Source organism: Micropterus dolomieu, linkage group LG13 (assembly GCF_021292245.1).
Source record: "Micropterus dolomieu isolate WLL.071019.BEF.003 ecotype Adirondacks linkage group LG13, ASM2129224v1, whole genome shotgun sequence".
NCBI classification, from domain to species: domain Eukaryota; kingdom Metazoa; phylum Chordata; class Actinopteri; order Centrarchiformes; family Centrarchidae; genus Micropterus; species Micropterus dolomieu.
The window spans coordinates 12032898-12047716 of record NC_060162.1 but is presented as its reverse complement, the minus strand read 5'-3'; the positions used below and the strand labels follow the sequence as shown (position 1 = coordinate 12047716).

Below are 14819 nucleotides of genomic sequence, written 5' to 3'. Positions count from 1 at the left end.
GGGAAATGGACACACAGCGAGGGCGGAGGTAGGTTTATTTACGCCAAAGTAACAAAGCTATCCCTGCTGAGACATAAGTAAGATAACAACCTGTAAGATGTTCATTAAAACCACGGCACAGATAAAAAGGCAAATGCTTCCGAAACAAATTAGAAAAAAACAAACTCTCCTACCATTCATATACCTTTTATACTGTACAGAGAGAACTTATGGATCTGTTAAAGATAATATACACAAATATATATGGACATCATTTTCAAATGAGCTTGATAATGACTTTGATCTTCATTTCCAGGTAGATTTTTTTAGTATTTTCTAAGATCCAGCACCACTTTTGATTTCAGCAGGGAATATTTTTTCTTTTATGTACTTGCTGTGCTCGCTGAGCATGAGCTACCAACCAAGGAGTATATTGATTCCCCCCCAATATACAAAAGCAGATCTGACCAGATGGTAGCTGGGTTGATGCTGGGTTTGCAGCAACAGCAGAGCTTTCAAAGCATGCAGCAACACAGCAGTGAGATGTACAACAGCCAAGAGGCATCCATGTCGACAGATTTTGAAAGTCAGTCTGTAGTCAAGTCTACAGCTTGGCACTGTACAAGGGTGTTTTGGTTCTAAAAGAAAGCTGTCTAGTGTTAATTGTATTGTAAAATTACAGCTGACTGATTACAGCTATAGATAGTACACATACTGTAAATATATTATACTCTATATAAAAAGAACCTATGAGATCACTTTACTTTACATGAGTGCATTTAGAAATTGAAATTATGCACTCACTATCATTCTGTCAACACCATTAACGCTGATGGCTGCCACAGCCCCCCTCACCTCCGTTTACACTGTGCAGAAAAAAGTTGATAACCGTGAGAGCAACATGATAAAATCATTGGTCGTCAATCAAAAACGGTGGCCATAGATCATGCTGTGAGACGTCCACCAGAGGCCAATTCAGAGCTTTGTCAACCAAACGTTGCATCAAAATTCTGACATTTCTGAAATTTACGACCAAAATCCCACAATGTGATATGTCTCTGCTTGTATCTAATAAAGTCAGATGGATCTAGTATTAGACCCACATGTGACATGCAATTAACTTGTGAACTTCTTATCACAGGGGCGGTGCGGTGGTGCAATGGTTAGCACTGTTGCACACACAGCAAGAAGGTCATGGGTTCATGTTCTCCCCGTGTCCGTGTGGGTATCTGGCTTCTTCCCACCATCCAAAGACATGCAGGCTAGGTTAATTGTCCTTAGGTGTGGTTGTTTGTCTGTGTGGGGCCCTGCGATGGACTGGCGACCTGTGTGTACCTCACACCCGGGTGTACCTTGCCTTTTGCACGATGTAAGCTGGGATTGGCTCCAGCCCCCCGTGACCCTGTACGCAGGATAAGTGGTTGACGATGGATGGATGGACTTGTTATCACAGTCTGGATGTGTGGTATTTTTTTTGTTTGTTTTGGATGTTCATGTATGTCTTAGGGAGATTAGTTCTCCAAGCCAACTCCTAATTGCTGCTCTGATTCTTTGAGATTCATTAAAGAGCATTTTCCACCCAATATAACTACATGACCATTTCCATTAAATGGTCTGACTGAAATACTCCACTTCATTTAAAGACTTTTACTCTGCAAAATTGTGTTTATATCCGAACAACAAACCTACATCACTGCCAACTCTTCCATCTGTCTCACCCCTACAGACTGGTAACCCAGCACCCAGGGGTCATCAGTCAGCCTTACATATGGCCAAAGACAATGGCTAGGCCAATTGGTAGTAGTGTCTGTGTACAGACTCTACTACCAAGTGGCCTAGCCATTGTCTGATGTCTGTGTACAGACACTACCGTAACTATAACATCATAGACAAAGCACACGGATGATTCTCCCTGTTTTATCCTCCCTTATCAGCTACCTATTTCAAAGCACTGCGTCTTCACAGTTTCTCCATGAAGCAGTGTCTGATGAAGAAAAATAATATTTACTTCACGCTCACACACATAAACTCTTTGTACTTGTTCATCTGGCAACGTCTTATCAGCAGCAGACAACCTTGTTCATTTACATAAATCAATAACATATTTGAGGTAAAAATGTGGTTTAGAGTGTGAAAAGGAGTTTTACATGGCACTTTGGAATGAATGGATATGCAATAAGGCATGTCAAGTTATATTGCTCATGCATATTGACTTGTTCACACACACACACACACACACACGCAGATGAGAATACAGTCACACTTAAGATTAGAAAGAAGAAGGGAAATAAAAGGAGATGAGACTCGTATTGAGGAAAGTGAAAGAGAGGTGGCGGGAGTGTGCTGCAGTGCTCCTGCATTACAATTGATTGGCTGGTTTAACCGCTACTGCTGGTCACTCAACCTTTAAATAGATAGATAAAACTCTCTTTTACCCTACAATCTTCTATTCGCTTCTCTTCCCTGCCTCCTCCTTCCCCTCTTCATCCTGCCATTTTCTCCATTTCATTGCTTTCTCCTTTCTTTCCTCGACTCTTTTTCTATCCTCTCATTTACTCTGTTTTTGTTCTCCTTTCTTCTTTTCATTTCTCTTATTTATTTTCTACTCTTCATTCTTTTTCCTCTCCTCTCCTTCAATATATACCATAAATATTCAAATCACATTAGCTGAAGACAGTTTCACATTCAGAGCATCAATGTCACTCCAAATTAACTGTTCATGAGAAAGTTTTATCTGTGTAATCATCTACATGTGATGATTTGCGTTTTAGTGTGTGTAGGAGGATAAACTGACTTGCTCATTTGTATGTGTGTCTGATTTCCAATTTGTCTGAGAGTGGAGGTCACACACTAATCCCAAATTGTCCTCCAATCCTCTGTTAAACAGATACGAGCCTCCTTTTCCCAAGATTCTTCCTCTCCGGCTCTCTCCTCTCTCCCTTCATCTCTCATTTCCTCGCGGTGAAAAAGTCGTTTTGCAACGAAGTGAAATAAGATAGGTTTCCTCTAGCACTGATAGATGGAGGTGAGGGCAGGCCCAAATAAGCGTGCGATAGAAACACACAGCAGAGCAGACAGCTATCAGGAAGAAAGTTGACATATCATCTCTCTGCTTTCTGGGGAATATGAGAGGGCATGCAGGCTTGTTAATGTGCTTGCATCTGTGTGTGTGTTTTACAGATTGTAAGGAAGGAAGTGTGTTGCTCAGTTATGACAGATGTGTGCAGTGTACTATGAATCTCTTCCCTTGAGACTATCTAAGCTTCACCATCTTTATTGTGTGTTTGTTCTCATACCTCAAAGATAAACAAAGCTCTCCCATATCCTTTGGCAGCTCCAGATATGTTCAGCGTTGCATATGTTACGTAAGAGTTGATATGTGTAGGTGTTCATTCATTCTTATAGATGGTTGTTGAGATTACAGCGTTACCGCGAGTGGAGACAAGAAAACCGCCATCGCGTTTGACTCTGGCTGATAAACAACACATAAACAGCATCACAGTGTGTGATCAGGTCAGAAAGTAGTTGATGTTCACAGCAGACAGCAGCTGTGGTTCAAACACAAGCCATTAGGCCCCTAATGGAGACAAGGCCACTCTTGTTTTATGATCTTAGCAGCCACATGTTAATGACTTTAACACTTTCATCAGTACAATCTTTGCAAAGTTTTTATTAACTTGGGATTTGAAATCATTTTTAGTTTCTTCACCATGATTACGGCATGTGGTCTTTGTGTGGTTTAAAACCCACTTTGTCTTTGATCTCATTTTATTAGCTTTGTCTTTTCTGTTGGTTTTGTCCATGTAAATTGTTTTTATCTTTCTTTACTGTAATACATATCTGGGACATGACTGTCCAGTCCAGAGCCCACTGCCTGATGTTGGCATGTTTCTGACTTCATTTGTATTAATGAAATGAACTAGTTAACAGGTTCTGGAGCAGTGCTATGCATCACCTGTCAAGCCTGCCAAGTCCTGTTAGTCTTGACAATAGACAGTGCTTTGTGATTAATTGCACCCTTGCATCAATCTAAAAAGTTGGAAGCTACCTTTGATTAGAGCATAGAATCTCAAACTCCCCCCGGATCCCAAACTGCAGATAAATCCATCTGATTCAGGTGGTGATCTGTTTGAAAAGAACTTTTCTCTAGCCATGATACTCTGCAGCAGTCAGACCACAGCCAAACCACTCAGGAGAGCTGAGGTGCACATACCTCGGCCTCATTGGCACCTCCCAAGTAACCTAACCTAACCTAATCCACCTAAGCTCCCCTAATGAGAGCTCTCCAACTCTGGCTCGATTTCAGACTCCTCTCCTTCGTCCGCGAGGGCCAAGAGCCGCAAGAGACAGCTTGAACCCTCTCCATACACTCTGCCTCCCTCATGGACAGTTCCTAGCAATCCATGCACACTCACTGCATGCCCTTCTCCTCACATCAGCCATCTTCATATCGTCAATCCAAACCCAGCACCCAAATGAAACGTGGCCCATCTCCAATGTGGTCTAAAAGGGAAAGGCATGTATTTCATACAATAAATAATAAAGCCAGATTGTCTGCTTTACTCAGCCTCCATAAATACTCCAGCAAAAAAAATTCCAGCATCCAAGTCAGAGCCATCCACCTCCAGGGTCGTCACACATGACATCATAGCGCCTCCATCCCCTTCAGGTTGTGTTTCTCCCTATGCCCGCTCCCTCTGTGTCTGACCTTTCTCAGCTTATTTCATAATTCTCTCTCTCCTATATTACACCAGCAGATTCTCTTCAGTAATTGCGTAGATGTAGCCCTGCTCCTTCAGCCATCCCTCATTGACACCAGCCATGATAGGGATTTGTGGGAACTCTGCTTCTGCCAAACTATCTATTAGCAGACAGATGCACCAAACAAAGGCACCAAATGGTAACCCTTTTCGGCCACCTCAATTATGCCATATGCATAATTCGTTAAGTGAAACCTTTCCTTTCTACCCTTTCAACCAAAGCAGCAGTCGTCCATTCTCTCCATGTCGTCCTACACGACGCATGCAAGATGGAAATGTGTTTTTGATTCAGGAATCAGCTTTTTCATTCAACTAGTTACCAGTAGTAGTTTATACCTCCCATTTCCATGTTTTCTCAGTCCCTGCATCCATTCTCTACATTCAGGCCATGGTTGACTTTCTTGAATCCATGTTCTTGCCGGCTAGATTTGGCTTCCTGTGGTTCATAATTCACCCCAACTTCATCTACCTCTAATCCTTTTTGTATCCCAGTCTTACTTCTGGCTCTCTTATATTTATACTTCGGAGAGCTATATTCCCCATCTGCATTTTCTCAGCTTATATGAGCTGCTGACCAAATCAGTTCCAGGTCTGCTGCCAAGACCTCCCCTCAAGACCCACTATTTCTGACCGAAATGAAGTCCTCCATATTTCATAGCATATCTTCAGAACAATATTTCAGCCATTCTTTCCAAACTGATGAGTCTCTACAGCAGTCAGACTGGGATTCTCAAACCATTCAAGTCCCCTTCGTTGGTCATCTGGCATGTCTCACCTTCTTTTGCAACAATCTTAATAATGTCAGTCAAGCTCAAGCTCACCTCAAATCCATTTAAATATGTTGCTACACACGTGTAGTTACATTTTTGAGGAGGTGCACGTCAGGCTACGCCGTAGGTGAAAGCGTAGGGTAGGGGGCTACGCAGAGGCTACACCGTCGATTTGACGCAGAAGTATAAATTGCACTTTAGTCTCCTCCTCCCTCACCAAACCAGCCTAAATGGACAAATTCCTCCTCCACATTCATCCTCTTCCTAACATCCATTCATCCATCCTCAACATCCAGTACTTCCTCATTCCATAAGCTCACATTGTTGTGGCGTGGTCCTTGTTAGTGAAAAAGCTCACATTTCTCTTTTACACTGTCATTTTCACCTCCAGTTTTCTCTCTTTTCTTGTGTCTGTCAAATGAAAGTGGGTTTGTGCTGTTAGCCTAGTGTGAAATGACACAATGTTCAGAGTCAATGAGCTGCTTTGATCTTTTGTCACTCTGGACACCAGCCAGCTGTGCCTTGCTGCCACGGCAATAATGTCACTGTGGAGATTGATTTGGATGAAGATGGGGTTGACGCTCAGAGAGAATAGTCCTCATTAAGCAGCTCACACCGCGGAAAACTCGACGTTTACTTCATACCTTTTACCATTCTTCTTCTCAGTCTTTTTCTCCAACTCATTATTTTTCTGCCTGCTTCAGTTAGTCGAACGTAAGAATCTGCCAGCTGTAAAACCAAAATAACAGCTTGATGTTTGGCTGCATCAACTTTCAACTTCAGCACTACATTGTGACTATTCTCCTGCTCTGCATGTTTCCACTAACTTATTTTTGCTGCAGCTCAGAGATTAAGTTTATGCCTGATGTCTCCCTGTAGGTCCAGATGCCACCAAGGACCCCTGTCTGAAGGTGCGCTGCCCTCCTCACAAGGTGTGTGTCAGCCATGACTACCAGACAGCCATCTGCACCAATCACAAGCAGCCAACTCACAGGTAAGAACCAGTGATGTGAGATTTTGTAAACCCCTGGCTCAGCAGATAGAGTAGTCCATCCACTAATCATGGGGTTAGCAAATCAAAGTGGCAAAATGGTAGCTTGCTGCCATCAGTGTGTGTGTGTGTGTGTGTGTGTGTGTGTGTGTGTGTGTGTGTGTGTGTGTGTAAATGATGAAGTCCTTTGGATAAAAGTGCTATTTAAATGCAGCCATTTACTTCCTCCTTGTTTGAGGTATCACCGACCCTACTGCTGTATGTGTAAAAATGCAAAATAATAATTTTTCTACCTTATATTTACTATTCTACTAACCTTAAAAAAAATGAAGTAGTAACTGTTCTCTTTGACACAAACTGCAAAGCATTGCTGTGTAAGAACCCAATCTGTACATATTCTTAACGCCAATTAATTTTAAGAAAATGCTGCGCTTTGGACTCAGCACCCAATTTGTTTGTGTTTTCAACCTTATTATGTTGCCAAATTTAAAGTTTTTCAATTTTTCAGTTCAAGAAGCATTTCCCCCCAAAAGACATCTTAATGTTTTTTGTCCGTCTTGGGTTTAATTGATTTCCTCAAGTCATTAGCTCCTAAGATACTTGGATTTAATGCTTTGCTTTGAACTGTGTTAATTACACATTCTATTTGCTGCTTAATATGTCAAACTATTCACCTGAAATCTGTATCACTCACTGAAGCTTTGGACCATGATATTATTTTATCTACGAGTTAAATTAGTTGCAGTGATTAGCATAACACAGTTTCAGTGTCCTCTCAGAGGGCAAACTCAGACATTGTTCCCCTCGAGACATGTGCAAACAGGGCTTATAAAATACAGTTAATGTACACTATGTTGCAGCATGTACTGTATATCTAGGAGATGATTCATCATTATTATTCACTGCTAACAAAATTCCCTTTTTAAAGATGCCCTGAACTCATGTCGGTATTACTGTTGTGTTTACTTAATCCCCAAGCAAATTCATTTGGTTGTCCATTAAGAAACTGTCAACACAGAAGTCCCAAGCATAAATTCTTCTTCTTGAAGTTGATGTACAGACTTCCTCACTTCCCTTATTGGGCAATAGTGTTTGGCTGCAGGCTTGGACATTTACATTAGCACCAAGTAATTCAAAAAACATTATGGAGGCTTACAATGTTAATTTGTGTGCAGCTCTATCCTGCTGTGCACTGTCAAATCAGAGCCTTTTCAGATTAGTGCAACATGGAAACTCTCAGCGGGGCGTTGAAGTGCAGTGTTATATGAGGGAGAAAGAGACCATTTTCTTGTTTCTGTTTGAAGTTAATATGTCTATAGATTGTCTGTCCGCTCTTCTCTATGTGGCTGTCACTCTGAGTGAGTATTTGTCATGCATGCACTAATTTCCTTGGTCAAGCCAATCCCGCCCTTTAAATCACACTAATAACTTGAGTACATTCTTGTCCTTATGCAAAGAGTACTTAATAGAAGAGGAGGAGAAGTATTTGATTTGACGGGGAGGTAGATTAAGGGAAACATCTCAGACATCAACCTACTAGTTTCATCGCACTTCCAGTTTACCTTATCTTCCAGCACTGATTTATTTATCAGTGCGGGGTGCATGTCTAATCTGCTGTGGCAATGATTGTGGCTCTGTTGATGAGTGTGACACTTCTAAAGAAACAAGAATAAGAAAGAAACGCTGCCTGGGATTTGAATCTTTTTGTATATAACATAGATGTCTCAAGTCATCAAATTAGTGTGATGCCAGTTAGACCGCTTCACAGACCAGTAGCAGCAAATGACAAAAAGAGTAAAATATTGCTCTTATTTTGAGGTTTGCTAGGAATGTTGTGGAGCGAGTAATGAGAAGAGACCACAGTAACAGCAGTAAGGACATTGTCAGTCATTTTTTAAAGTCTGTTAAGAAACTATCTTCAGCCTGACAAGTTGCAGAAGTACTAAACCCTGCCACATTTAGAAGCCGCTGCATCTACACTGCTACAGGTCTGCACTGTCTTGAGATTTCATGCTACTGGAAGTTTTTTGTACACAATCTTCCCTTTTATTTCAGAAGGCTGCCGAGGTGTACGGAGGTGAACCGTTAAATATGGTTGCACTGTCTTGATTTACCCAATTCACGGCAAATTAATCTTACCTAAGAAAGTCAAGAACTAAACAGCTTTGTGCAACTGATTAGTTTAGATGTCTATCTGAAGTCTGACAGTTCTTAGCCACATCTATTCATCTTTGTCTTTCTTTGTGAAACCCCAGGTACTTAATATATTTGTCTGATTAGTTTAATACTGGATCCAGTGGGGCATTCTGCAGACAGACATAAGACATTAAGTCAGACATATTTTGTATGCTTGTATTATTATTCCCATATCTAGTTTTTATATTAAAAAAAATACAGTATACGTTTATGAGATTACAAGTTGTGGAGGGTTTTTTGGTACTCATTTACGTAAGTTATAAGGTAAATATTTTTCAATTGTTTGACCATGGATAGTTCAGTTAAATGGATGTTGTTGTAAAACTATATGTATGATAAAAACAATATATGATGAATAGTGGCACTTTTGGCCTTATTTACGCTTGTTCTGCAAACAGGAAACACGGTTTTAAAGTTGCAGTAGAGAATTCCTTTAAAAATAACTTTTTGTTTTATTTGATAAAACTGTCACTATATCCTGACAGATAATCTGTTGAAAAATTAAAAAGCAGGTTCCTCTGGCTCTTCCTATGTTCCTAATGCCATTTGCAAGAATCCACCACTCCCTGAACAAAACAACCAATCGGAGCCAGTGGTGTCAATCACTGCTCGCTGCACAGCCCCCTCCTCACTTGTTTCAAACATCGCATTGTACTTACATTGAGGGCTAAACAAAGGCAGGGGAATAAAAAGAAGCAAATGACCTACAGGTAAAAGCAGCAGGCCAGTTCAGTCCCTGGCACCAACAGGAGGTGTATTCCAGCAGTGGCTAGTATCACATTTATGCAGCCTATGTTGCCTTTGAGCAAGGCACTGAACCTCAACATCCAGTCAGGATAAAGAGAGATGTAAAATAATAAGCAGCAAGTGTTATATCTTTTACTACATCAGGTGATCTCTCTTACAGTTATAATTCAAACTCTGAATTAATGTTAACCATGCATGTACGTTAGCCATTATTAGTGCAGCCGTTTCACTGATATTTACTGATCTCACGTAAATTTATTCTGAAGAAATGTGGCAGGATAATTTTCTGAAAAAAATATTGCCTCACAGCAAGAAGGTCGTGGGTTCAAACCCCTGTTGCCCCAGCCTTTCTGTGTGGAGTTTGCATGTTCTCCCCGTGTCCACGTGGGTTCTCTGTGGGTACTCCAGCTTAGTCCCACCATCCAAAGACATGCAGGCTAGGTTAATTGGTGTCTCTAAAAAAATTGTCCTTAGGTGTGAGTGTGACTGGTTGTGTGTCTATGTGTGGCCCTGCGATGGTGTGGCGACCTGTCCAGGGTGTACCCCACCTTTCGCCCAATGTCATCTGGGATTGGCTCCAGCCCCCCGCGACCCTGTACGCAGGACAAGCGGTTGACGATGGATGGATGGATGAAAAGGAGAAAACCTTCCATTTTAATACTCCATTTTAGTTTTCTTCAAAATCACCACAAACAGTGGTCCACTCTTGGTTGGTGTGGAATGATAGTCCACTGTTGGTAATGTAATTTATGTGTGCGCGCGTGTGTGTGTTCGCTTAAAGTGTTTCTTTCACCACTCGAGCAGACAGAAATGTTTTAAATAATTAAATATTCCAGCAGTAAGCGGCACAGCGTGTGGGAGTTTTTAGATCTAGATTTTAGAGAGTAGATGAGAAAGAGGTTGTATGACATGTATGAAACTCCACCTGTTCACTTTAGGAGTTAATGTTCACTTTGCATCATTTGTTGTTGTCACATTACTTTTTCTGTGAAGAGTCTGTTTGGCTCTCCATCTCAAATGTAATTACACTTGTTATAGATAAGGTCTTGATGGACCAATCAGGATTCTCTCAGCTTCAGCTGACCTCGACAACCAGCCACACTTTTAAGACTTACTGCTCCATAGAAAACACATTTTGCTAGTTTGGATAATATTCCTGCCTGGAATGTTATTATTACTGCACTTCAATTTTACACTCATACATACATTTATAACAGTAATGTTAGTCCAAATGTAATAAATACATTAGTATGGTTTTGACTTCCAGCCCTGTAGATATTGTTGTTTGTTTTGTGCCTTGATGTATGTGCAGGAGACCTTGCAGGAGAAATTAAGCAATGTTTCCCCCTTCTTTGTGTCTCTCAGTGTAAAACCCAGGAAAGGCAGTGTAGGACACAAGCACAGCCTTGAAGCTGGTGTTCATGGGAAATGTAGGCTCTGCTCTGCACTCCAGTCAAGTCCTGTGTGTGGATCTGATGGGCACACCTACTCCTCTAAGGTGAGAAATCCCTTTTCCAGTTATTTCTCTTTAAGTTTAATGCTATTCCTCCTCTCTCTCTCTCTCCATTTCTCTCACTTTGAATGTGTCATTTTCTTCTCAGTTTCTTAGCATTTATTTATCAATAATTCAGATAACACTTAAAACAAGGACAGGATTGCTTCAAAACATAAAACAGAGCTGCTGAATTATATAAGTCATGGTATAAATATTTGAGAAGCTGTGTACTTTTCTTTGTTTTTCTGATAGATGATGTCCATATCTTTTGTCACCTTTATACACTATTTCACTTCTTCCACTGCCTCCTTCCTCCTCTTTTCTTCTTGCAGTCCCATTTTACCATCTATGTATTGACTCCTGTCCTCCTACACTGTGTTATGCAAATGACTGAGAACATGGTCAGCTATAGCAGGTTTTTCAAGCAACTTAAAATCATCTCTAGACGATTTGGAAAAGCTCTCCAACCTCCATCTTCTCATCTGACTCTTGCAACCTTTGTGATTAGTGAGCAGAGGACGATCAGTCTGAGGAGCTGAAGAGTGAAATCGGGTGGCTGAAAGAGACATAAAGTTGTGAAGCATTGTGGGAATGTCTTTGGTATAACAGACTGGATTCTTATTGGCATTCACATTCATATTATCTTATTTTGGTTGCCAGGGATGAAGCACAATCCAATAAACAGGACCCTCATACAAATGGACAAGAAAGACATCTCTTGAGTCTTTGAATCATAGTCTTTGTGATGGGAATATTGGCAAAGTAGAGCAAGCTGGGAGCTTTCAGGACACCTGCATACTGTTGACACACAACATTATTTATTAATTGAAGGCAGAGCTTCAGTTCGGACCGTTCTTTAAACATATTGTAGTTTCTGAGGAGACAGAATCAATAAAAGCAAACCTTCAACTGCAGTCATGTTTTCTTCGCTGGGAAGCTTGTTGTCCATCCACACATCAGCCGTGTTTTTCAGCTTAGCTTTGCAGGAAATTGATGGATTTCCAGACGTCTGGTGATCATTTTGGTTTCACTGTAAATGCAGGGTTAAGCCTCCAACTCAGACGTATGAAAAGACCTGAGATTGGGAGTTTCAGCTCCCTTTGTATGAGCAAGTGAGTACATAGGCTTTCCTAATGACCTACCTGCCTGAAGCTGCGCTGAGGAGGAGAAGTGTTGAAGGAGAAACAAGAAAAAGAAAAAAAGGAAGGGGAGGGCTGGGAAGTCCCTCTGCTCTCTGCGGTAATTTAGTTGGAGGGCTTCAGTTAGCTGGTGGAGTGATGGGTCCCTGTGGCTTAACTTAAACTCTGCTCACCAGTGAGCTGCTGGTCTCAAGCTTATTCATGTTTTATTATTACACTACATGCCTCCCTCATCGTAACCACACACACACTCACACACACTCAATATCCTATTAAGAGGACAGTGCTCTTATCTCCTGAGAGGCTTCAGTCCACTAAGTTAAGTCCATTACTTCCCTCCTCTTAAATCATCCTTTCTCTCTTCTCTCTTCTCTCCTCTTCTCTCTTCACCTCTTCTCTTCTACTCTCCTCTCCTGTCCCCTCATCTCCACTCCTCTCTTCACCTCTACTCTTCTCCTCTCCTCTCTCCTTCTCTCTTCCCCTCTCCTCTCTCCTTCTCTCTTCCCCTCTCCTCTCTTCTCTTTCTGTCTTCTTTTCTCTTCTCTCCTCGCCTCGCCTCATCTCGCCCCCCGTCGCCTCTCTACCAATCCACCAAGTCAGGTGTTAAAACACTGTTTCATCAAAACCACATTAACCCCTGGAGAGAGACAAACATAAAGATTCATGGGGCCTCTCAGTGTGCTGACAGTGACTTGGGGAGGTCATCCATTTCCTCTCTCTCTTTATCTCTCTCTCTCTCTCTCTCTCTCTCTCTCTCTCTCTCTCTGTCGCCCTCCCCAAACAGCTAATTCAATATGTTGAGAACAGGACAGAGCGGTGTTCCTTTGTCAAAACATTTCATTACAGTTTTGCTAAGACACATTTCTTGAAACCTTCATCCATTTTGTCGAAACTTTAAACACAAAACCTAATTTTTTAAATGCATTCACAAAACCCCTGACTCTTCTGGCAAAATGAAACAATCGTCTCAAAAACATGTAATCTATGCTCAAAATCAAACATTGCTTTCAAAATATAAACACAGCCAGTCAGTATGTAAAACACAACAGAGCATTCTTTAGACGCTACATCAAAAAATTGAGAACACAGTGTCCAGGGTATGTAGTTACAAAAAATGTTTTTTGCATATAGGAATTTTTAGGAGCACATTTTCAAATTTAAAAAAGTATAGTAATCACAACTTAGTACAGTAAATATGTAGTATACTGTAAGTACTGAAAGTAATACAGTATTGAATATCAGTACATTCAGCACTTGCATAGAAATACAGTATTTGCGTAAAAATACAGTATTGAGGATTGAGGTTAGGGCTGTATGGCTGAAGGTAAACATTTATGAATCAGTGGTTGCTGGTTGATGTTGAACCACTTTCTTAGCGGGACACCACAGTGAAAGCTGACATTGTCCCATAGACAGGATGATCCTGCTGCTTACGCTCAAACACAAAATTCCAAAGACCACACAGAAAAGTAAGACACTGTTAAGTGTAATAAGGCCCCAAGGTCAAATGACAGTAGAGAACCTGTTCCTTACTTATAGCTTAGTCAAAGTGTGACATTGCTACTACGCCGACCAGCGACTTGACCACATATTGGTTTGATCACATCATTAGAAACAAGTGAGCAGAATTATGAGTTGTTGTGTGTAAAAGATGACAGCTGTGTTGTACTTGTATTTAACTTTTACGGCATTTATTTACCATTTTGCAACACAAGTGCATCACAGTGCAAGATGTATTTTAGTGAGTGAGAATGTATTTAGAGTTTTGCGAAAAGAGTGGATGAGATTTGCAAAGAGTGTCTTAACTACCTGAACTTGTTTAAGGTTTTTCCGAAAGAGTGACTGATTCGTCAAATGGATTTAGGCCACTGAGCATTTGGTTCAGAGAATGGGGTTTAGTGTTTTAGCAATTGTGAAAAACTGTAAGCAACATTTGTAGCACTATCAAATAGGTGACAGGGAGGAAATTATGGATTTGAATATGGGACATGAAAAGTGCTAGCAGGATCAAGCTAAGCCGGTGTATGGCATGATATGTATATAGATGTTTATGCACAGTCATGGTCTCACCCTGACAAAACATTGTCATCATCTCACAAACAGAATTTACATAACTCATTTCAGCTTTCATTATTCCTCTTGGAAGGATCTTGTAATTGGATTTTTCCCCCCAACTAGTCCAAACAATTTCTTACCCCTGACTTACCTGAAATGAGATTTATACTGTTAAATTACATTCTGAAGTAGTCCATCTTGCTTTTTGCATTGCATTAGGTTTGTACTGCACTGGATAATAGAATGTCACTGGGCATCTCTGTGTCTAATGGTGTGTCTACATGGCTGCCTAATGGACACATCTGTTCATCGAAGATAAATGACCAATTCTGTCTCAGCAAAACTTTCACTTAATCAGCTCAACAAAGAAAGTTCAATATTCCAAGTTTTGGTTTTAATTACATATTTGCAATTTTTAACCAATATTGCAATTGTGGAATAATAATATTGTACTTCTTTGACACTGAAATGTTTTGGTCTGCCATTCAGAAATTTTATCTGCCACTTTTGAAATGTACGCGCTAAATGAAGGAATAACATTGAGCTCATTTAGGCGTCATTTAATGTCAATAATGTAATTCAATGTTCAATATATTTACACAAAAAACATGCATGTTTGCATGCACAAAAGGACCTGTCTTTCAGTACAAGACAAGACAACAGGACCCCTTACTTAACAACCAGGTA

The 14819-nt window shown here is 40.7% G+C and overlaps 1 protein-coding gene across 1 annotated transcript; it reads left to right on the top strand.

The window, feature by feature from the left end:
* The first annotated feature begins 450 nt into the window (after positions 1–450).
* Positions 451–11578, top strand: LOC123982210 (testican-2-like). The gene is made up of 4 exons (XM_046067633.1): positions 451–565; positions 6389–6503; positions 10809–10941; positions 11271–11578. Exons 1-4 carry the CDS (start codon positions 451–453, stop codon positions 11475–11477), a joined length of 570 nt encoding a protein of 189 aa, XP_045923589.1. The 3' UTR covers positions 11478–11578.
* The last annotated feature ends 3241 nt before the right edge of the window (positions 11579–14819 follow it).